Here is a 24352-nt window from a genome sequence, read left to right as displayed (position 1 = left end):
TCCTTCATGCAATATTGGTCAATCAATTCATGTTGATTATGAATTGGTGTCTTGCTAATCAATATAAGTATCATTATTGTTTGTTTGATCAAAATATTAAGTGAAAGCTAAGTTATCATCTTACTCTTAAAATATCTCATCTTTTGCAATCTTGTTCATCCAAAATTCGATCGTTAGAGATTATGTTATATCTTCTATTTTTCATCAATTTCAATCGAAAAGTAAATACCATTTACATTTAAGTGACACTTCTTGTTTTGCTTAAGAAATGGTAGTTTTGAGAGAAAAAGTGTGAATTTCCAAAAAAAAAAAAAAACAAAAAACCAAAATCCAAGCAGCTACTAAAGTTTTTTTTGGTGTGAAAGCATGCTTCATCCATTGAAGGAGATTCTTGTCCATTGAAGGGTGACAAATATGGCTTTCTGTTAAATATGAAAGACTCCATCTGTTTTGTTTTAAGTGTGGAATTATCAAACATGCAAAGAAAGGCTGCTCTGTGGAAAGTGATAGTCTTGTTTCATCAGAGGTTAATCAACCTTAGTTTGGTTCATGGCTTTGTGCTAATCCAACCAAGATGAACGAGGATTCCTTTATAAAGTATGGAGGAAGAGGAGTTAAGCAGCCATGTCAGGAACACACTAGGGCAAAGTCCGGCGAGAAATCCAATGTGGAAAGTGTTGAAGTTCAGGCATTTCCTAAGCGGCTAGCAAAAGTCTCAACGAAAATTCAGGAGGACAACAGTTACTTTGGAAAGAGCACAATTCCAAAAACAGAATCTTTCCTTAACGAAGAGGTGTCAATGCCTGTAACTGAAGACATTTCCTTAACTGATACTGCTTTCAATAAGGACAAACCGAAATTGGAGGAGAAGATAGACGTTACTAAGGAAGATCCTATGGACACCAGTGAAGTCAAGGCTCGGACGAAATTGATTTCCTTTTCTGATAGTACCAAACAAGATCTGTCCATCTCAGATCATGTAAGTTCCCTGGATCATTTCCTCACTGCCCAGATTCAAACATTAGCACAGGCTAAGAAACAAGCCAGTTGGAAGAGAAGAGCTTGTGATAAATTCTTTCAAGCCTTTGTGTTTTCTAATAATGACAATAAGAATAATGTGGTGAGTGGAAGGTCCAAGAGGGAGGGGGGAGAGGGGGGGGGGGGGAGAGCGAATTGGAAGAGGGAAAGGAAGATGGAGGTAGTTCTAAGAAGGAGGAAACTGAAACCTTACTTGGAGGGAATGATAACCAGGACTCTAAGGTGGAGGTTGCTAGGCAGCCCCATCAACAGTTATGATTTGCCTTAGCTGGAACTACTAAGGGCTTGGGAACCCTCAGACAGTCAGAGAACTTCATCTTTTGGTGAAGAACAAGAGCCCAAGCTTTATTTTCCTTATAGAAGTGTAATAGAGAGAAAGTTGAAAATATAAGAACAAGACTGGGTTATGACTGTAGTTTTGTGATTGACAACAAAGGCCTCAGTGGAGGTATTGCTTTCTTGTGGAAAAGGGTTAATGATGTGAAGCTGTAATCATACACCAGAAGCCATGTCTCGTTGAAAGTTACTCATCCATCTCTAGAAGGATTGAATTCTGACTGGTTTTTATGGACATTCATTGACAGCCAAAAGGTTTGATAGCTGGAAGCTCTTGAAAGCTCTCAAACCTCATCCGGGTGTAGCTTGGCTGTGTGGGATATTTCAATGAGATATTACACTAGCATGAGAAATATGGTGCAACATTGAGGTCTTATAAACAGATGGAAGAGTTCAGAATTGCAGCTGAGGATAGTGCCTTGAGTGATTTAGGCTGTGAGGGAGACTTATTCACTTGGAGTAATAATAGAGAAGGGGGACAGTTTATTAAAGAAAGGTTGGATCGAGCCTTTGGGAATCAAATTTGGATTGACATGTTTGCTTCTTTTTTTGTCCATGTTGAAGCAGCTCAAACTTCATATCACATGCCTATTTCAATTTATATGACCTCACAGAAGAAAACTGCCATTAATAGAGAAAAGCCATTAAGGTATGAAGCTAATTCAGCTCTAAGGGAGGAATGTTTGCATTTAGTGAAGGAGGAATGGAAGATACCATCGCTAGCTACTCAGAAGCTGGTTGTAGCTACTGAAGGACTTGAAAGAGGTAAGGCAAAATTGATGAGCTGGAGTAAGATGCAGTTTGAGAACTCAAACAAAATCATCAATTCGAAACCTGCTTAGCTCTTTAGATTGCAGGAATCTAATAAGGGTGAGATGGGAGAAAGTATAAGGGAGTTAAGGAAAAATGTTAACTGTCTATTGGAAGGAGAATATGTTAAATGGAAGCAGAGGGCTAAATAGAAATGGCTTATAGAAAGAAACATGAATACCAATTCTTCTACCAGTGTGGAAACCAAAGAAGGAAGACTAATGCCATACACAAAATACTAGATGACTCTGGAAATATGGTCTCAAACCCAGAAGCTATCAGTGCCCAGTTCCATAAATTCTTCCAAGATCTTTTTTCAACTAGTAATCCTGAAGATATAGAGGGGTGCTTGAGATTTACGAAAGGTGTGGTAAGTACAGAAATGAACAGCCTGTTGACAAAGAAATTCACTGCAATGGAAGTAACGAAAGTTGTTTTTCAAATGAACCCTCTTAGCTCACTTGGACCTAATGGTTTTCCTCTAGCCTTTTACCAAACTCAATGGGAAGCTACGGGAAATGAAGTCACTGAAGCAGTCCTACATGTGCTTAACTCTTCTGGTATGGTTTCTGACATAAATGACACTTTGTTGGCTCTTATCCCAAGGGTTAAATCCCCTAAAAATGTGTCAGATTTCAAGCCAATTAATCTTTGCAATGTTCTCTACAAAATAATTTAAAAAACAATTGCAAACAGATTGAGAAAGATATTGCCTGATATTATTTCACCAACTCAATCATCTTTTGATCCTAAGAGGCTCATTTCTGATAACATCATAGTGGCTTATGAGGCAATGCATACCATGAATAGTAGATTAAGAGGTAACACTGGTTTTATGGCCTTAAAACTCGACATGAGTAAGGCATATGATCGTGTTGAGTGGCTGCTTTTTAAGAGCTGTTATGAGCAAAATAGGGTTTGCATCGTCTTGGATAAATTTGATTATGAAGTGTGTTGATTCTGTCTCCTATTCCACACTCCTTAATGGCAAGCCTCATCCCACTTTTAAACCAACTAGAGGAATTAGGCAAGATGATCCTCTATCACCTTACATTTTTATTCTTTGCGCTGAAGCTTTGAGCTATCTTTTGAACCATGCTGGAGACACAGGTGCTATAACGGGTATTCCCATTGTGAGAGGAAAGATCCACATTAATTTCCCTTACACTGGTATTCCAAGCACTGCCAACCTACTGCATGTGAGTTTTTAAGCTGCCTTACACACTGATTTGAGAGATTAATAAGGTGATGCAGCATTTTTGGTGGGGGCAGCAAGAAAGGGAAAGGAAAACTCACTGGATCTCTTAGAGTGCAATGGGGAAATCAAAGGCAGTGGGTGGTTTAACTTGGCTAGTTAGCTAAACAAGGGTGGAAGCTCTTCCAAGATCCACAACCTTTAGCATCCCAAGTGTTAAAACATAAATATTTCACATAGTCTCATTTTTTTTGAAACTAAACTGGGAGGTAAACCCTCCTTCATTTGGAGAAGTATTTTGGCAGCTAGATCTCTAGTGGGAAAATGTTCTTATTGGAGAATTAGTAATGGGAATGAGGTTCAAATCTGGAAAGACAAGTGGCTACCAAAACCAACCACTTTTAGGATTCAAAGTGTAGTGAATAAGTTGGAGGAGAAAAGAAAAGTCAAGGAACTCATTGATCCTACTACAAATTAATGGAGGGCTTCTCTTATAGTAGAAATCTTCTCAAGGGAGGAAGCTGAGATGATAATGAAGATTCCCCTGAGTTTTTCTAATCAACCTGATAAATTGATTTAGGCAGGCTCACTTAATGGTCTTTTATCAGTAAGGAGTGCTTATTATTTTCATAAAGAGGTAGCTGAGCAATCAAGAGGCCAACCAACTTGTTCAAACTTAAGAAATGTGGTGCAGTTAGCTATATGGAAACTGAATATACATCCAGCTGATAGGATTTTTTTTGTGGAGGGCTTGCTTAGAAGGTATCCCCATTTATTTGAATCTTTACAAGAAGGTTGTGAATAGCCCTTGCTGTCCTTTATGGTCATGCCCAACAGCTCAAGATGTTTGGAGCCAATGCTCTAAACCACTTCAGAAAAAAGCCTACTTGAAAATGTCATTCCTGAATCTGATGGAGGATTTTCGCTCTAACTATGAGGTAGAAGTAATTGAAGAGGTTGTAGTGCTGGCTAGGAGAATATGGCAAAGAAGGTCCCTATATGTTTCTCAAGCAAAACTTCAAAATCCCAATGTGGTGGTTCAACATTCTCAGCAATTCATTAAGGAAAAATACATTAAGGAAGATACAACAAGTTCTTAGAATTTCTCCTCTCTTTTCTCTGTAGGAAAAGAGGTGAAGTAAAATTCGTGCTAGGCACATGAGGCCATTATAACTGAATTTTCAAGCTTCTGGGATGTGGTCCCAAGGGTGAAAAGGATTTTGACAAGGCGGGTGTTGGTGAGGGAAACCATAGCAATGTGGTTTATAAAGTGGTGACGTCGAAAATTCTGGCGTTGCTGCCCTAAGGAAGGATTTTAAGGAGGTGGGCGTGAGGAAGAGAGGATTGCCGCTGGGTGGTTTGCAGAGTGCGAACATTGTGATATTCGAAGCTTCTAATGCTATGAAGGGGCTAGTTCTGAGAGAGAATTTCACAGAAGTCAGTGGGAGAAGCTGCGACTTACTGAGGAAGAGGACCAGGTTCTTGTAGTTGATGAATGTATCCCGAATGAGTTTGATGATAAAGGTGAGCGGAGTCTTGTGGGGAAGGTGCTGACTGAAAGGAGTATTGGGAAGGGTGTACTGGAAGCTACTATGGCGAGGGTATGGAAAATCTCCAGCCCTGCTTCTTTTCGGGAGGTAAGAATGAATGTTTTTGCCATTACCTTTGCTACTATGGCTAATAAACAGAAGGTCTGGTATGGAACACCATAGTTATTTGACAATTGCCTAATTGTCATTAACCTGTATGATGGTTTTATTCAACCAACAGAAATGGCATTTACCATAGAACAGTTTTGGGTACAGCTCCATGACCTTCTGTTTGCTTGTATGAATAAGGAATGTGGGCGGCAGATAGGGAGTGTGATTGGGCAGGTTCTTGATGTGGTAACTGGTGAGGATGGTTGCGGATGGGGTTAGTATTTACGTATCCGTGTGGAAGTCGATTTAAAGAAGGTATTGGTAAGGGGGAGGGTGATTTCTGTGAAGGGGAAGAATGTGTGGATTCCATTCAAATATGAGAAACTTCCTAAAATATGCTTTGATTGTGGGAATTTTTCTCATTATGGAAATGAATGTTTGAAGAGGGAGGACAGTTTAAAGCAAAAACAAGGAGGGGATGGGAAATATGGTTCCTGGCTTAGAACATATCCTTTTTGCTAGGAAAAATGTAGGGACAGGTTTCATGAAAAAAATGGGGAATGAAGCTAACTTTGGTGGGGTTGACAGTAAGTCCAGATACCTCGATGGCTCCAAATGAGGTGGATAAGGACACTAGAGAAGACCTTGTGCAGGCTCAAAAGGTGGCTGATAAGGAGGGATTGGGGAAGAATGAAGGGGAAACAATGAGAGGGCTAGGATTGACTAATGAGGAGGGAAAGGGGCATTGCAGCTCAGAAGAATCACAGAGTTTCAAATCTGGTTAGAAGGTAGAAACTCATTCAATCACAGTTAATCTACATGGGACTAAGGTGGATGGGAAGGAGATCTTGGTATGAATGAGTTAACCCCACAGAGAACAAGAGGAGGAGGGAAGTGGAAAATGAGGGTAAGGGAGAAAGGTGGGTCTTTTGAGACTGCTATAGTCTAAGTTAAACCAAAACGTGGTAGGAATGGAAATGAGACTGTTGTGGTGGGAGGCATAAGAAAGAAAAGTATAAATGAAGAAAAAATTGTAAGTAATGTACTTGTATTGGCGGAGGTTGTTAGAAACTTTTAAGTTGGAACTGCCGAGGGCTTGGGAACCCTCAGACAGTTCAGGACCATTGCTTTTTAGTAAAGGATAAGAAGCCCAATTTTATCTTTTTAATGGAGACAAAAATGCACAAAGGAAAAACTTATTGGTTAAAGAGGAAACTTGGTATGCCTAACTGTTTTGAGATGGTTATAATTGGCAAAGGTGGAGGCCTAATGTTGTTTTGGAGTAGTGAGATGGTGGCTGACATTTATAACTTTTCTCAAAGACATGTTAATTGTTGGATCTCTGATGCTATAACCAAGGAGAGATGGTTATTCACTGGGTTCTATGGTCACCCAGAGGTGCAGAAAAGGAAAGAGGTGTGGAGTATGCTTGCTTCTTTCAAACCTGTTAGTGGGACAAATTGGTGTATTGCAGGAGACTTCAATGAAATATCTACACATGATGAAAAAGTAGGTGGTAGGCATAGGGGGGAGAATCAGATGGCACAATTTAGAGAAGCTTTGGAGGTGAGTGTATTGTTTGATCTGGGATGGTGTGGATATAAATTTACATGGAGCAACAAACATACTTATGGTACTTTCACTAAGGAACATTTGGATAGGACTGTGGTCAACTCTAGATGGTTAGAACTCCATCCAGAAAATCAACTTGAGGTATTGCCTTCGAGGTGCTCTGACCATAGACCAATCATGCTATGCTTTGATAGGCTAAGAAGAGAGAAAAAAAAAAGAAAAAATTGTTCAAGTATGAAGCTGCTTGGGCATTGTAAGAGGAGTGTAGCAGAGTGATTGGGGCTGAATGGGGGCATGGCAGGAAGGGTAGTGATACGCTTACTACCCATCTACTACTCAAGTGTATTTCAAGTTTTTTTTTTATTTTTTTATCATTTTATTTTAAGTATTTTTTTAACATCCTTAATCACTAAGAAAAAATTAAAAAAATATATAAATTTACTAATAATCACTTCCTTAATCATTAAGTAAACAAAAAATTAAAAAAAAAATCAAATATAAAAAGAGTAGTAGATGGGTAGTAGTAAAGTAGTAACCCTATCATTATTCTGGCAGGAATGGTGGAACTTCAACTTCTATGGTCCAGAATTTGCTTTCCAAATGTAGTTATGCTTGAGCAAGTGGAATTATAAAAAGGAAGTCAATAGAGGCAATGAGATAAAGAAGAAGACTGAGATCTTGAAAAGCATGCAAGCTGAGGAAGGTAGAGAGAATATTGCAAAAATTAAAAAGTACAAGAAGAGGTGGGGTTACTGCTAGACCAAGAAGACCTCAAATGGAGACAAATGGCAAAAAGAAATTAGTATAAGCTGGGTGCCAGAAACACCAAATTCTTCCATGCATGTGCTAATCAAAGGAGAAGGAAAAACAAGATTACACAGATCAAAGATAGCCATGATAGGCTGGTAAATGAACCTGCCACTGTTGAAATGGCTTTCAACAATTATTTCAAGACCCTTTTCACAACTTCTAACCCATCTGAAGATGATATTGAGGATTGTGTTCAGAACATGACATCAAAAGTCTCAGTGGAGATGAATGAGCAATTATGCAGACCATATACAAGAACTGAAGTGGAAGAGACTTTAAAAATGATGGGGCCTCTAAAGTCCCCCGGGTCTGATGGCTATGGGGCAAGCTTTTTCTAACAACATTGGAGTATTGTGGGTGATAAGGTTGCTGTAACAGTCTTGGAGTGCTTAAATGGTGGTACTATCCCTCAATCTTTAAACTACAATTACATTGCTTTAATACCTAAGGTTAATATGCCTATATTGGTTAGTGAATTTAGACCTATTAGCCTTTGTAATGTGAAAGGCTGGAAGGGAGAGTGAAAGTGGCAGAGGCGGTCGTAAGAAAACACGCCAGGTAACAGCAGCGGTGGTGGCAACGACAGAAGCAGCAGCTGTTGCAAACTCTTCTGGTATGGATTTAGATCTACCTGTGGATCCAAATGAACCTACATACTGTTTATGTAACCAAGTTAGCTACGGTGAGATGGTTGCTTGTGATAATCACGATTGCAAAATAGAGTGGTTCCATTTTGGTTGTGTTGGTCTGGAAGAACAACCGAAAGGAAAATGGTACTGTTCAGATTGCGCTGTGATGAAAAATCGTCACAAAGTTAGATGATGCTGGAAGGCACTTATAGGACATAACAATGTTATGGTTTTTACTGCCGTATCGTGAAACATAATTATGCTTTTATGTATGCTCAACTTTATGTTTACTTCATAGTTGCAATTTATTGCATATTTTATAAATTTTTTTTTAAAAAAATAGGTTAGAGTTTGTACTTCCTTTTGTAATTTCTCCTAACCAAAGTGCTTTCCTCTTAGGAAGATTTATCTCTGATAATGTAATGATAACCTATGAAGTACTTCATACGATGAAAACAAGGCTGAAAGGTAAGCAAGGGAGTATGGCATTGAAGTTGGATATGTCGAAGGCCTATGATAGGATTGAGTGGAAGTTTCTTGAAGTTGTTCTAAGGAGATTGGGGTTTAATCAGTGGATTAAGCTTGTGATGAGTTGTGTGAATTCTGTGCAATATTTAGTGCTTTTGAATGGAAAACCAGGGAGGAAGGTGACACCTACTAGGGGTTTAAGGCAGGGAGACCCAATCTCTCCCTACCTTTTCATTCTTTGTGCTGAAAGCCTTAGCCCTTTACTGAATTTTGCTAATCAGAGAAGAGTTATAAGAGAGGTGTCGATGGCTAGAGGGGGACTAAGAGTCAATCATTTACTCTTTGCAGATGATTGTGTGTTATTTGGAAGAGCTAATAGGGAGGAATGGAGACAGTGGTGCCTTATGTTAAAGAGATATGAGGTGCCTTCAAGCCAGGTTTTAAACAAGGAAAAATCTTCTTTGTTCTTTAACACAAATATTGATGCAGCAAAAAAAAGGAGCATTATTCATGCAGCAGGTGGGGTGGTCTGTGGTAATTATGAAAAATACTTGGGTTTACCTACTATGGTGGGCAAGTCTAATATAATACCTTTAGAGGGAAAAAGATAGAAAGCTGGAAAAATAATTTATTGTCTCAAGCTGGGAAGGAGATTCTCATCAAAGCAATGTTGCAGGCTATCCCCTCTTATACCTTGGGGGTTTTTAGATTGCCAATTTCTCTGTGTAAGGAACTTAACTTTTTGTATGCTAGATTCTGGTGGGGTCATAGAGAAAATGGAAGGAAAGTGCATTGGTGGAACTAGAAGAGATTGGGGATGCAGAAAGCTAAAGGGGGAATGAGCTTTAGGGATATTGAAACTTTTAATGCTGCTATGCTTGCTAAACAAGGATGGCGCCTCTTTAAAAATCCTTCATCATTGGTTGCTAGATTCTATAGGGAAAAATATTTCAGAAACTCTGATTTCTTAAATGCCAAAATTGGTCTTAACCTTTCTTTTATATGGAGAAGTGTTTTGTCTGCAAGACCTTTACTGAAGGAATGTTTACTTTGGAGAGTAGGTAATGGGGATAATATCAACATTTTTTTTGGGGGGGGGGGGGGGGGGGGGGGGGGGGGGGGGGGAATGGCTACCTACTCCTGTTACTAATTGTGTGTAATCCCCAATTTTGAGTCATTGGGAAGAAGAGAAGGTGTGCAAACTGACAGAACCAATTACTAAGACTTGGAATGAGGCTTTGATCAGAAACTTATTTTCACATGAAGAGGCAAATGTTATTCTCCAAATACCATTGAGCAGGTTGGGAACAAGTGATAAACAGATTTGGGGCTATACCAAGGATGGTGTATTATTCATAGTGAGGAGTGCATATCACCTTGGTATTAATATAAAAAGAAGAATGTAAGGGGAAGCCTCAAAAGTTGATAAGAATGATGTTGTGTAGAAACAATTGTGGGGATTGGATGTGCCTGCAGTGGTTAAAATGTTTCTTTGGAAAGCTGTTAACAATATTCTGCCTACTAAAAGTAATCTTTTTAAGAAAAAGATAGGTGATTGCCCTTTATGTCCAATATGTGGATTAGGTGAGGAATATGTGGTTCATATACTCTGGAGTTGTTCCTCAGCTGGTGATATATGGGCAGAGAATAACATTCATTTGAAGAAATGGGCTATTGATGAAGGGGATTTTATGACCCTCTGAATTAAAACGACTAATGGTTTGAAAAAATAGGAACTAGAGTGGATGGCATGATTATGCGAAGAATTTGGTTAAGGAGGAACAAGTTTATTTTTGAAAATAAATTCTACAGCCCTAAACAAGTCATTCTGATGGCTAGTGAGAGATTGGAGGATTACAAAACAGCACAACTGAGCATAATAGGCTGCAGAGAAGGTGATGTTCTTAATGGAGTGTAGAAGAAATGGGAAAAACTTGGTGCAAATATGGTTAAGGCCAATTGGGATGCGGCTATTGATATGAAGAAGAAGAGAATGGAGATGAGAATTGTGTTTAGAGATGAAAAGGGGGAGGTTCTGGCTTCTGTTTGTGATGTGAAACAAAATGTAAACGATCTTGCATTGGCTGAGAGTATAGCCTTGTGGAGAGCTTTTGAGATATGCGATGAACTTTTTTTGTTTCTTATTCCAAGTTAATATTTGAAGGGGATGCAGCTACTGTTATTAACAAGATCAACAAGGTATGTGAAGACCAATCGTGGATGGGGCATATTATTGATGATATTAAGCATGTTCTTCATCATAGGGAAGGCTGGACAGTCTGCTATGTTCCTAGAGAAGGAAACTCTGTTGCTCATTTATTGGCAAAACATGCTTTAATTCTTGGGAAAGAAAGGGTATGGATCGAAGGGGTTCCCTTTATAATCTGCAATGCATTGGAAAATGTGTAATCTTCAATCTGTTGAAGCAATATAACATCTGTTTTCAGTTCCAAAAGAAAAAAAAAAAAAGGTCCTCAAGGAACTCAAGGCGGATCAAGGGCAGAAGACAAACTCTACTGCTGTGACTCGTAACATAGTCTCAAGTTGGGAGCCCCCCCTCCTCTGAACCAAACTAAGATTAATTGGGACATTGCAACAGATAAGGATAAGGGAATCATTGGTATTGGAGTTGTGGTCAGAGACTGGGAAGGGTCAGTTCTTAGCTGCTTGAGATTCAATAGACCATTACTGTTTGATCCTTTGCTGGCTGAAGCTGTTGGTGCACTACATGCCACTATGTTTGGTCTGGATCTAGGATTGCAGAACATCATCCTTGAGGGGTACTCGTTACAGGTGGTCAATGACTTATCAAGAGACTCTACAAATTTGGCAAGTTATGGAATGGTGATCAACGACATCAAGCGTAAGTTATAGATGTTCTCAAACTGGTCTACACATCTTGTTCCAAGAAATGCAAATAGTGTTGCTCATGCCTTAGCAAGATCTGCATTACTCATTTCTGATGTAATTGTAGACATGGAAAAAAGTCCTCCTTGTCTTGTTTCTTTGATCTGAGATTATTGAGGAATAAAACTGTTTTCCTTTCAAACAAAAAAAAAAAAAAAAAAAAAAAAAAAAAAACGACAATCAATACGTATAGCGACATTCTCATTTTCACCAAGATTATTTTCCATGCACAGAGATGACTTGGCAATTCCTTGTACCGATTAGCAGTAAGAATCTTCACCCTTCCATAAAAACTTAAGGACTGCCTGATAATTAAGAATCCATCAATTTTTGTAAAGCCCAAGTCTCAATTAATAAAGCTGTAGGATCCATACTAAACTCTCTTATTTGTAATTTCTGTCGGGTTTTTTCCAACCTAATACAACAACGTTGTGGATTGACTAGAACTTCTTCTACTAACATAAACCCTATAGCCGTTTGGTGAATTTCTAATCAGATTTTCTCTCCCAATGTGAACCATAACAAGAACTAAGATTGAGAATACCAACAAATATAGAGCCACAATAATGGGAGTGGATAACTTGGCCATTCCTGCAAGCCATTGATCAGTTCAGCTTCAAAGTAGTTTCTTGTTGCTTCATGAAGACTAAATTAAAACCTTATTAGCAATGATGAGGCAGCTAGCTAAATGCAATCCACATAATCTATAGATTATCAGTTCACAAAGGGCACCCCGGAAGGAACTCGTTGGGCATATTCCGCATACTGTGACCCAAAAAATTGCCTCAAAAAATACTCTTCGTATGGAATCCTTTGCGCAAAGAAGCGCCAAACAACAATAGCAAATGCGATTGTTGATATGGGATTACAGAGCATTATCTGAGTACCAACTGACCAGATGAAGAAACCGCAGTATCCAGGATGTCGGACAAGCCCATAGATTCCATGAGTAATCAGTTCGTGATGCTCCTCATGATAAATCTTGATAAGATGTGTGAAGGCCTGACCGGCTGTAATGATCGCAGTTGTCCTTACGATTTCACCGATTATAACCACTGCCAGTCCCAAGTTACTTACCCACCAGTATTCCTTCAGCTCAGGAAAGAAAATGATTTCAATTAAGTACTCCACAAATGAAAAGAACATTGCCAAAATATAGTTTTTGCTGATCAGAAGAGACTTAAGAGTGACACTTGATCTCCCATGGATGGCAGCAGCTAAAACGTATTCAGAACTGTGAAAGAAGATTATTGCAAGGAACATCTGAGATAACTGTCTGCAAGCTGTGTAACTGAAGATTTCTGTCATTTTTGGAAAATAATACTAATTACTTTTGTTTCGGATGCAATGTAGTGAGACCTCTAGTATTTTAGTTATCTCAGGGACAGACTAGGATGAAGAAACTTCTCGAGATTCACTTCAGACCTGATAAAGATGCAGAATGATAAAACATTGATACTTTAAGTTGAATCTCCAAATCACCCCAAAGATGCTTCAACCAGGACATCTCCTGCAAAAGGAACAAGGATCACAACAAGACTTAAGAGACTTGGGTACAAACTGTGCGGATGCAATGTTGCAAGATGGATCTTTTATCACCAAAATGGAATCTGCATGAAAGCAGAATACTTTCAAGGCAACTTGAACAAAGGTTGGGTACCATAGATATAAAGACATAGTGGACAGAGGAGAGGTCTTGAACATAATTATTACTATGACCAAAAAAAAAAAAAAAAAGAATTGAATTTATATGAGACCATGAAGGAATTGCTTATAACCTTAGCAAAGCCAAGATAACTAATACACTTTAAAAGTGAAAGTATCATGCCCACAACAACAGAAATACTTTTATGTATGGATTTGAAACAATCTCTGAAGAGTAAAGAATAAAGCAGTGAATACTTGACTGCTCCAAAATAGTCCGCTCAGCGAAAGGAGGATTAATTATTGGTAAAAGATGTTTGTAGGATTTAATTCGGGTGTTTGAGGGTGCATTTGTAGGATTTAATTATTGGTAAAAGATGTTTATCAATATTGAATCAAAACTGTTCGAGGTGTCAAGGGATGGGAGGGCCGTGATTCTTACAGAGAAGGGATGGAAAGTGATAAAAAAGATGAACTTGGGTTTGGGGACAGTACGTTGGTTTTATAATGCACTGGAGGTGTGCTTGAAGGGGGAGGGTAAGGGTTTTTACACTGCACACAGGGATGGGGATAGGGGCTATATTGCTCAATGCAGTATCAACTTGCGGGGAGAATACATGGCATTGGTGGAGTATTGTGGAGGGGGACGTCGGAACTTAAGTCTTCATACCAGGTGGTAGAGATAGAGTGGGTTGGAGAAAACTTGTGGTGGCGCTGAAGGAAGCTGGAAGTGGTGGTGGTTCAGGGCGACAGTTACCTCCAGTCACGACTGTGCAGAACTCAAAGTTTCAATCGTACAGTGATGTTCTCCGGAGTAGCAGAGAGGTGGAGAAGCCTCGAGACGTGAACTATGCAGAGAAAGTGGGTCTGGTGAAGCAAGGTCCTGTCACTTCTCCGGGTAATGATCTGTTGCGGGATGGAGATGGCAGACTTGCTGTTGCGTTGAAAGAAGAAAGCGTGCTGAAGGCGTTATGTGATATGGAGGAGCAGTTGGGAGAGTTGACAATTAAAGTGGGATGGTTAAAACGGTGTGTTGAATTAAAAGGAATAATAGGATTGGGCCTGGGCCTGGACCTGGGCCAGGGAAGGGAAATTGAAGACCAATGGGCCAGGGAACCCATCGGTAAGGGGAAAGAAAAAATGAGGGGCCGTGAAATTGGGTTTCAGCCCAATAAGACCCAAAAGAAGTCTGGCTCTTTTTGGAGGAAGGCGTGTAATCGCTTCCAAGAGAAGGAAGCTGGCCCATCGTGGGGTGGGGCCGAGCCACTGCTTGCGGTGATGCCGGCAGACAACCTCGCCGAAGGTAGTAGTCACTACGACGGAGGTGGTGGTGCAGGCAAATGTCTCGGAAATCGCACAGACAAGTGCGACGGAGGCAAGCGACTCTCTGGCGAAGTTTTTGAGGTCTGAAATTCATGCGAGGGAGGAGAATGGTCCAATCCTCACGAGTGGGTCGTTACAGGGGTCAAATACGGGTCGGATGGCAGCACTCTCTCCATCATGCATGCGCAAACACCAAAAAAGAGCGATAATTCGTTCTTTATTGATGCAATTGGCTCAGATCTGGCACAGAAGGTTACGATGAAGGAGGGAGGCACTTTTAAAAAGTCTTTGGGGCTCGATGGTCATGCAACTGGGGAGAAAACCTTTACTGGTTCAATCCCTACGGGTGGATTGCTACAAGAACCAATTTCGGGGGTGGATGGAGAAATTTTTGATGGGCAGAAATCGAATCGAGAGGCCGGTGAAGTAGTGGGCTCAAACAGTGATGGAGTAGCAAGTTTAGAAGGAGATAATATGCAGTTGGTCTTATGCGAAGGGGAATGTATGGATAAAAGAGAGGCTGAACCATTACGAGTGCTTCCTCCTAGCCGCAATTCTGAGTTTATTCCTGATTGGGTACTTAAGAAAGTGGAGGAATTGCAAGTTTGTGCTGGGGTGTCTTGTACAGGTTTTGAAGAGCAGTTTTGGGCTCTTATTATAGCCATTGAAGAGAGTAGATTGAAGTTGGCTACAAAGAGAGATAGGGAGCTTAAAAGGCTAAAATGCTCTATAAATTATGAAGGGAAGGAGGGAAGCTGCAGTAGGGATAGAACAAAAGGGAGGGGTATGACTATTGTCCATGAAACCTAAGATTCTATCATGGAATGTGCGGGGGCTTAATGAGCGCAACAAGCGCCTTCGCATAAAAACCTTGTTGCGAATGTGGAAGGTGGATGTAGTGTGTCTTCAAGAAACAAAATTAAGGTTTGTTGAGCGAAGTCTTATTCGTAGCTTATGGGGATGTTCTTATGTGGGATGGTCATACTTGGTGTCGGAAGGAGCATCTGGGGGGGTGCTTTTGATGTGGGATAAAAGAAGTGTGGAGGTGGTGGAGGAGTGTGTTGGGACTTTTTCGGTGGCTTGTTTATTTAGAAATGTATTTGATGGGTGGGAATGGGCATTTGCAGGCATTTATGGGCCAAATCAAAATAGAGAAAGGAGAAGGCCGTGGGAGGAGTTAGCGGGTGTATATTATCTTTGGGATGTGCCGTGGTGAATGGATGGGGATTTCAATATCGTTCGTTTTCCAAGCGAGCGATTAGGGAATATTCGCCACTCAATAGCAATGGAAGAGTTCTCTGAGTTCATGTTTGACTTGAATCTTATGGATCTTCCCCTTGCTGGGGGTGAGTTCACATGGTCTAATAGTAGGGGGTGGTCGAGACTGGATAGGTTTCTTGTTCCTCCTTCTTGGGAAACCCACTATTCCGAGTTGTACTAAAAGAAACTGGCCTGTTGTTGCTCGGATCATTTTGCTATTATGTTAGATTGTGGAGGCATAAATAGGGGTCGTCAGTACTTCAAGTTCGAAAATATGTGGTTAGCAGTGGATGGTTTTGCTGAGAAAGTTCGTTCTTGGTGGTCTTCTTATGAGTTTTCGGGTACTCCTAGCTTCATTCTCGCTGGGAAACTTAAGGCTTTAAAGCAAGACTTAAGGAGGTGGAACATGGAAGTATTTGGCAATATTGACAACCAGAAAACTAGCCTATTAGAGGAGCTTCAGGACTTGGAGGTACAGGTGTTGAGGGGAAATGCTTCGAAAGAGGCACTGCTGAGGAAGAGTGTCGTGGTGAATGAATTAGAGAGGGTCTTGTTGATGGAGGAAACATCGTGGCGTAAAAACTCCAGGGCTCTTTGGCTAAAAGAAGGGGATAAATGTACAAAGTTTTTTCATAGGGTGGCCAATTCTCATAGGCGTAACAACAATATTGAGTCCCTTAAGGCAGGTAATCAAGTTCTCTCTTCTCCCTCTGATTTAGAGAACCATATTGTGAATTACTATGAGAATCTGCTCACGAAGCCGACTGGTTGGAGGCCAAAGCTCGATGGTTTGTCTTTTGAGTCCATTGATACACAGAGTGCGAGTTGGTTGGAAAGTCCCTTTGAAGAAGATGAGGTACATAAGGTCATTAGAAGCATGGCCAAAGACAAAGCACCTAGACTGGATGGGTTTTCGATGGGGTTTTTTCAACATTGTTGGGAGATTGTGAAATGCGATGTTATGCAGGTTTTTTTGAATTCCATGCCTTCCAAAAATTCAAAAAATGCTTCAATGCGACGTTCATAGCCCTTGTTCCGAAGAAACAAGGAGTGTTGGAAGTTGATGATTTCCGTCCCATTAGTCTAGTGAGTGGGGTCTATAAAATTATCTCCAAGGTGCTGGCTAATCGTTTAAGTGTGGTAATGGAGCAAATCATCTCGAAGTCTCAAAATGCCTTTGTACGGGGGAGGCAGATACTTGATTCAGTACTTATTGCCAATGAGTGTTTAGATCAGAGGTTAAAGGAGGGCAAAACATGCATACTTTGTAAGCTTGATATGGAAAAAGCCTATGATCATGTAAACTGGGATTGTCTCATTTACTTACTTGGGAGATGTGGTTTCGGTAACAAGAGGATCTCATGGATTCGATATTGCATATCTACTGTGCGTTTCTCAGTGCTTGTTAATGGTAATCCGGCGGGTTTCTTTTGCAGCTCCCGCAGATTGAGGCAAGGGATCCATTGTCTCCATTTCTATTTGTTATTGTTATGGAGGCACTAGGCAGAATGGTGAAGGCAGTTGTTGATGAAGGCTACATAGCGGGTTTTTCGGCAGGCAACGGTACTTTTGGTTTTGTCATGATCTCACATCTTTTATTTGCAGATGATACACTTCTCTCTTTGCGAAGCGGAGGTGGGTCAAATCCAAACCATACGGGCACTCTTGTTGTGCTTCGAGGCGGTGACGGGTCTTAAGGTGAACTTGGGCAAATCAGAGATGGTGGCGGTGGGTGTGGTGCCTCATATCAGTACATTAGCAGAAACGTTGGGGTGTGTAGTGGGTTCTTTGCCGATGAAATATTTGGGCCTTCCTTTGGGGGCCACTCTCAAAGCTAGAGGTATATGGGAAGGGGTTATTGAGAGAGTGGAGAAACGATTGGCAGGGTGGAAATGACTGTATTTATCGAAGGGAGGGCGACTAACTTTGATCAATAGCACTTTATCCAACCTCCCAACATATTTCCTATCTCTATTCCCGTTGCCGGCAGGGGTGGTGCATCGTATCGAGAAGTTATTCCGAGAGTTCTTGTGGGGTGGTTTAGGGGAAGAAACCAAATTCCATCTTGCTAGTTGGAATAAAGTTTGCTCCCCAGTTTCGAGTGGTGGTTTAGGTGTGCATAATTTGAGGACTTTCAATAAAGTGCTTTTGGAAAAGTGGTTATGGAGGTATCAAGAAGAATGGGAGTCATTGTGGAAGGAAGTGGTAGTCTCCAGACATGGAGGTGCTTGGGGGGGATGGTGCACTAATGAAGTAAGGGGGGGTATGGTGTGGGTTTGTGGAGATATATAAGGGGGATGGAAGTGCTTCAAAAATAATGTTAGATTTGTAGTTGGCCAGGGCACTCGTATCAAGTTTTAGCAAGATGTTTGGTGTGGATAGCGTTCTTTGGAGAGGGCCTTTCCAGCTCTATATAACATTGCGGGTAATAGGGAGGCTTCGATAGTGGATCTGTACGTGTTTGCCCAAGACTCTTATCAGTGGAATATTTTATTCACTCGGGCTAATCATGATTGGGAGTTGCCTATTGTTTCTGAATTTTTTAGTGTGATAACTCTTCAGGAAGATTAATGGCACAGGATGATAGGCTACAATGGAGGTGAAGGACAGCAAGAAGTTCTCAGTCAAGACATACTATAAAATTCTGGTATCACAAGGTAATGAACATTTCCCGCGGAAAAGTATTTGGAGGACACATGTACCTTCCAAAGTGGCCTTTTTTGTGTGGACTGCTGCACTTGGAAAAATTTTAACCACGGATAATTTAAGAAAGAGGGGCCTCATAGTGATGGACTGGTGTTATTTGTGCAAAAAACATGAAGAATCAGTGGACCATCTACTATTGCATTGTGAGGTGACGAGTGAGTTGTGGAATGAGATATTTAGTAGGGTGGATGTTGCGGGTTATGCCGGCAAAGGTGGTGGACCTGCTTGCTTGTTGGAAGGGTCTACAAGGTTGTTCACAGGTAGCAGCAGTTTGGAAGATGATATCATTGTGTATTATGTGGTGTATATGGATGGAAAGGAATGCACGCTGTTTTGAAGATAGGGAGCGATCGATGGAGGAGCTTCAGAATTTTTTTCTACACACTTTACTCTTATGGTTCTCAGCCATTGTTCTTAATGGAAACAGTGTACATGAGTTCCTAGCTCTAATTTAGTTTTTAAGAATGTATTTAGGTGTTTTCTATTGTATACTCCCTGTGTACATAGGCCATGCCTATTTTCATTCATATTAATGAAAATTACTTTTTACTGATTAAAAAAAAATAAAAATGACATGGATATACAACAAATGTCTAGAGATATGAAAAGAAACAGAGGAGAACTGAAGAATTAACTCAAAAATGGTAGAATATATAACATGTGCTTTAATTTTCTGAGTAGGTTACTGAGAAATATTATCAAAGAATTAAAGAGACATTATTGCTTAATGGTAAAGAAGACAAAAGCCAAGAACAAATCTGGAAACAAGACAAAGCACTAACAAAGCAGTACATATGGAATGACCGACCCAAACAAGCAGAGTTAGTTCAATAGCTGAAGCACTAACTAATAATTTAGGGGATGAAGAGAGACTAGCATGATTAAAGAATTGGGTCTGAGTTGTTAATCAGCAATTAACTATACCAACAATCCTGTGTATCACAGAGCAACACCAGATGTCTGATCGACTCTTTTTTTGGTAATGTTGAAGAATGAAGAGGAGATAAATCAAAAGCTTATGTGTCTCCTATGCAATAGATTTCCTACATCAAATCAGAGAGAAACATTCCTCCTTGAGAGAAACCAATGAATGCACTATTTTAATCAAGTAGTTCATTTTTGCCACATGCGGCATCCATTAATTACTATTGTCACCAATAAGATGACTATACAATTGAATGAAGTTGACCCTAAAATTGGGGAAAAAGGAAAAGGAAGGTGGTAACTCAGTGCAGGAAGACTGAATCCTGTAACATTGTAATTAATTGAACACTAAATGAAAGGAAAAAACACCGGAATTTATTTCTCAATGAATTGATGGTCAGAATTTCAAAGAATCGTAGATATTTGGACTGAGTGGAGGTAGCCTTGGCCTTCAAAGCTTCAAAGGAAGCCAAACTGATTCAAACAAATTCCAAAAGCAATTACATGGCTAATTATGAATGCCTCTAGCATTACTCTAACAGCTTGAGAGTGCAAATTTGAAAAAAAGCCAGTTCAAGAGTTGAGAGAAATCGTTTGGAGATGCAAGGTGCCTCTTAAGGTGGCTTTCTTGGGGTGGTTGGCTTCTCATGGGAAAATTCTTACCATTGACAAGTTAAGGAAGCATGGAATCGTTGCAATGAATTGGTGCTTTATGTGCAAAAGATGTGGTGAATCGGCAGATCATCTTCTTCTTCATTCTGATGTGTTGAAGGCTTTGTGGGACAAGGTCTTTGCTAAGGTGGGAATTGCTTGGGTGATGCCTAAGAGGGCGGTGAACCTCTTGGCGTGTTGGAGAGGGATTCTGGGAAATCGTCAAATAGCAACTGTTTGGAAGATGGTACCTCTTTGTCTTATGTGGTGTATTTGGAATGAGAGGAATGGGCGTTGTTTGGAGAATAGAGAACGATCGGTGGAAGGGATTAGAGCTTTCTTTTTTCATACTTTGCTGATTTGGGCTTCAGTTATTGTATTGGATGGGAATAGTCTTAATGACTTTTGTACTGTTTTTCAGGGTTAGCTTGTAATTAGGTGTTTCTCTCTTGTACACTTCCTGTGCATTTGGACTATGCCTAATTATGGTTTTTAATAAATTTCTTACTTGTCAAAAAAAAAAAAAAAAAAAAAAAAAGGAGTTGAGAGAAACCAGCTAGTTTAAATTCAAGTGTAGCTGATCTCCATTTAATGTCATGTACCACACATGTTTTTAGCCTAATGGATCTCGCATCTTCACCGTCCACTCGCTTCTTTTTATATCAACTCCTCTTCATTTTTTACAGAGGCTTAGATTCCTGCCGTCACCTTCTATTCTCGTCTGAACCCAGGTCCCAGTCTCCTTGCCCTGATCCTGCCTTCATCTGCCTAACTGCTTCTCAATCTGAAACTTTGACCATGACCAACCTTCTCCTCTTCAAAAACCCTAATTTTCCTACATAATTGTATCGCCCACCCTTGTTCTTTTTGGGCTGCCTACGACTGAAGGCTTCCATAGACATGCCCCAGTCCCCTCTTCAGAAAACCTTGCCGCCAAGATGAGGGTAAGTTTAAATCAAACATTTTTTCTTCACCTAAACAACATCTTCGCGTTCCCCAAGGATGAGATTGATAAAGTTAGGAAATATAGAAGGATGGAAGCAGAGTGTTGATTATCAACCGGTAAACCGGCTTCCGGTAAATCTTTTGAAGCTTCAGTTCTTCTTGCCCCACTTCACTAGTTCTTTCTAACTCTTCTAGTGACTTCTTAGATTCCCCATCAACAGGAGGGAACCTTACCCTTCCACCCAACCAAAAAATCCTTTTCACTTGTTTCGTTGTTGAACTTCTGTCCCACCCCAAACCTCTAAGGTTAGGAGGTGAAACTACTCCTTCTCAAGTCCAATACGCAAACGCAAAAATCAAATTTCAACAATTGCCGTCATTCCAATGAAGCAACAATGAATAAAAGGCAACAAACTCGAAATTTAAGAACCACTAGTAAAGAGAAAGATTTAATCAAATAATAGAGCTAGAGGTTTTACCTTGGAATCCACTGATGTAATTTGAAATAAGGAAGGGAGGTGCAGCAGTGACGGCTTTGGAAGGACGACACCGAGAGTGAGGAAGAGAACGAAGGAGGAAGAGCTCGCGGGAGTGGTTTTTCGGTGACTTTGTCAGTATATATTTGCGTACTTTTCTCCGTCGGTTTAGATCACGAATAACTGATACAGTTGAATAAAATATTATTATAATATTATTATTATTATAAAATTTAATAAAATTAAATTATTTATTATATTTTATAAGAAAATTTAAAAAAATTATAATGATAAGGTGAAATAGTTTATGTATCCATCTGAACCTTATCTAACAAAAATCTAATTTTATCTATTTTAGGCTTTTAGCTAATAAGCTTAAGAGCAATCGGAATGGTTTCCTATTTTGCATTTTTATATAAAATAACTAACAATATATCAAAGTAAGTGTTATAAATGTATACATAATCTTGATAAATGATAATTTAGATTCCACATTTTGGAATTCTAATCCATTCGTATATCAAATTTTGGAATTTTTAAATTCATGAACGTATTTTATTAATTCATGTATCACCATTTCTATGACGCCTGCAGGATCTATTTGAGATTTGATAGAACTTGAAATGTCAGAATATGCAACACAAAGTCGCATACCCATTCATAACAGTTAAAGATACAATGCACCTATCATGCATATAACATTATGTGATAAACACAATGGATATTCTTTTTGAACAATACCTAATGTACCAAAAATCCTATGTTCCAAAATATAATCATGACTCCATATTCACTTAAACAAATAATCACATAATTCAATTAGAAGACTAAGTTAAAACATTCACAAACAAAATTGCAGTCCCTAAAACATGGGCCCCCTTGAACTTCAAAAGATAAATACTTAGTACAAGTTATGAGATCTTAATCCTTATCTCGTACTTCCCAAAATTTTGACGATCTCATCCAATAGCATTGAATTTACTTCCATAAAATGGTTGACTAATACAAAACGATTCTCAAAGGTGAGAAACTATTCACAATATGGTATCCATTGGGACTCAGGATTCTCCCTCAAAATTCCTTCAATATCACTCACTAATCCTATGATAATCTTCATATTAAATTCTATCAACTGGAAATGCCCATCCACTATGAACTCTGTACCACTTGGTTCTAACCACCCCGATCTTATCCTCGTCTAGTTTGATTCCATCGATCCCTGTCACAACTTCTACCATTTTGGGGGAATGATAGTTGAGATTACCAAGTGAGATTCATAAAATCTCTGCAAGTAAAACTCCTAAACTACCAACAGTATGAATAAACATGCATGATAGTAAATGACATATGATTCATGACATGCACTTGGACATGCGTGACATAACTTGAAAATAACATGTCATGGACTTGATTTGAAAATAACATGACTTGACATGAACATGAGACCTTGTTAATATATACATGTTTGATTAAAAGTGAACTGTAGATACTCCATGACTCCCTAAGGGTCGTGTGCTCCTACCGGTACCACATCACATCACAGACATCTACTCCAGCTGTGAGTACGTCATGATAATTGAACTGATAAAACTGTTAAATGTGTAGTTGGAACCACCGGCGTTGGGTGCCTAGCTTCGCTCCAGTGACCAGTTACTTAGGTCCCATTCGAAACCTTTTGACTTTACTTTGTCAACCAGGAGATTCCACAAACTAATTTAAACACTCCAGCATGGACAAATGAGTTACAGTAGGATAATTCTCTATCCTAGCAATTGAGGTCGTGATAAAATAAAAGTTACATGATGGCTTAGGCTTAACTCATGACATACTCATATAATAGATAAACGTGTACTATAATAAAGACATGACATGACATATTAGAACAATTTATAACAAGCATAATAAACATAAAAATGATTTCTTACCACCACACATACTTAATAATACCGAGAGTAAGTTAGAACCTACAGTGATATAGCGTAACATAAAAGCAAGTGTAAAAATGCGTGAACTGAAACGGGATATTTTCTAAGGTCGGAATATCTTACTAATTTCTTATAAACATAAAACTTGCTAACTTAGAATATATAACTAACTAACATAACAAAAGAAATAATATACCTACAAAGCTACTGCCCGTTGTTGGACGTAGAGTCCATGGGCAATGCGGCTTCAAGTATGTCGAAATCCATTGGAGTGGTATCCTAAGGTAGATAGCATAACGAGTTGTCATCGAAGTCATAAATCATGTTGGTGAAATGCATCGGGTCAGCTTGATGTATAACCTCCTCATCATCATTGTTGTCAAGTACATGCCCCTGCATGAGCAGACATCCTCAATGTGTCAACAACATTGATGATCCGGATGTCTAGGGCTCAGGAATGACAGCACAACTTGATTCTACCTCGTCGAGTGGCCTCCTAGCATGGAAACTATCCTTATTGACCCATGTAGATGGGTGGCGAGGTGGAAATCGCTCCTCATGGGAGATGGCCCTTCGCTCGTAACCCTTTTCGTGGTTGTCTATGTCTATGACGTGGGTGCGATTATGTTCCCACTTCTCTATCGTCTGCTAGTAGGCAGCGATATACCTGTCAAGCTCAATGAGTCGCCTCCGACGGTGCTCCTCTCTCATCTCTTTTGTTGGGCAGAAAGTGTGGACTTCCTTGCGGTCTTTCTCTCTCATGCCATAAAAGTTGCAACAGGTAAAGTTAATGACGAAAACAAACCCCATAGAGCAAAACATACAAGAGGCCATAACAAATCTTAGTTGAACATACTTTACTTGATATCCAAACAAATGAAGTATAAAAACTGTCTGATGCAATGCAATCCTGTACAAAAATAGTGAATACAAAGTCGGCTAAGCTGTGTTCACAGACAAAATAGAAACTATACAATAGTCCAAATGGATGAGGGTACTTGGCTTTCATAGCAACTTCTTTCTCCCAAGTTGTTTCCTGAACATTAAGATTCTACCATAGTACTTTAACCAGTAGAATCTTGCGGTTATGCAA

At 39.7% G+C, this 24352-nt stretch overlaps 1 protein-coding gene across 2 annotated transcripts; it reads right to left on the bottom strand.

Moving 5' to 3' along the window:
* Positions 1–11972: 11972 nt before the first annotated feature.
* On the bottom strand, positions 11973–21493 carry LOC121257876 (protein-S-isoprenylcysteine O-methyltransferase B-like). 2 transcript variants are annotated; one of them, XM_041159130.1, is made up of 3 exons: positions 21338–21493; positions 12831–12915; positions 11973–12706 (listed from the first exon to the last, which is right to left on the bottom strand). In XM_041159130.1, the coding sequence occupies exons 2-3, from the start codon at positions 12910–12912 to the stop codon at positions 12120–12122; spliced, it is 669 nt and encodes a 222-aa protein (XP_041015064.1). In that variant the 5' UTR covers positions 12913–12915; positions 21338–21493; the 3' UTR covers positions 11973–12119. The 2 variants fall into 2 exon arrangements, with proteins under 2 accessions (XP_041015064.1, XP_041015066.1); XM_041159132.1 differs by having other exon boundaries at positions 11973–12915.
* Positions 21494–24352: the final 2859 nt, after the last annotated feature.

Source organism: Juglans microcarpa x Juglans regia, chromosome 3S, assembly GCF_004785595.1.
Source record: "Juglans microcarpa x Juglans regia isolate MS1-56 chromosome 3S, Jm3101_v1.0, whole genome shotgun sequence".
Taxonomy (NCBI): domain Eukaryota; kingdom Viridiplantae; phylum Streptophyta; class Magnoliopsida; order Fagales; family Juglandaceae; genus Juglans; species Juglans microcarpa x Juglans regia.
Note: the sequence above shows the minus strand (reverse complement) of the source record. Positions and strands in the feature narration are given on the sequence as shown.

Coding starts and splice junctions, on each gene's coding strand:
- LOC121257876 (XM_041159130.1), bottom strand. CDS start 12,912: ATGTCCTGGTTGAAGCATCTTTGGGGTGATTTGGAGATTCAACTTAAA. Junction 12,707..12,830: donor TCATTCTGCATCTTTATCAG/GTCTGAAGTGAA, acceptor CAAAAATGACAG/AAATCTTCAGTTACACAGCT.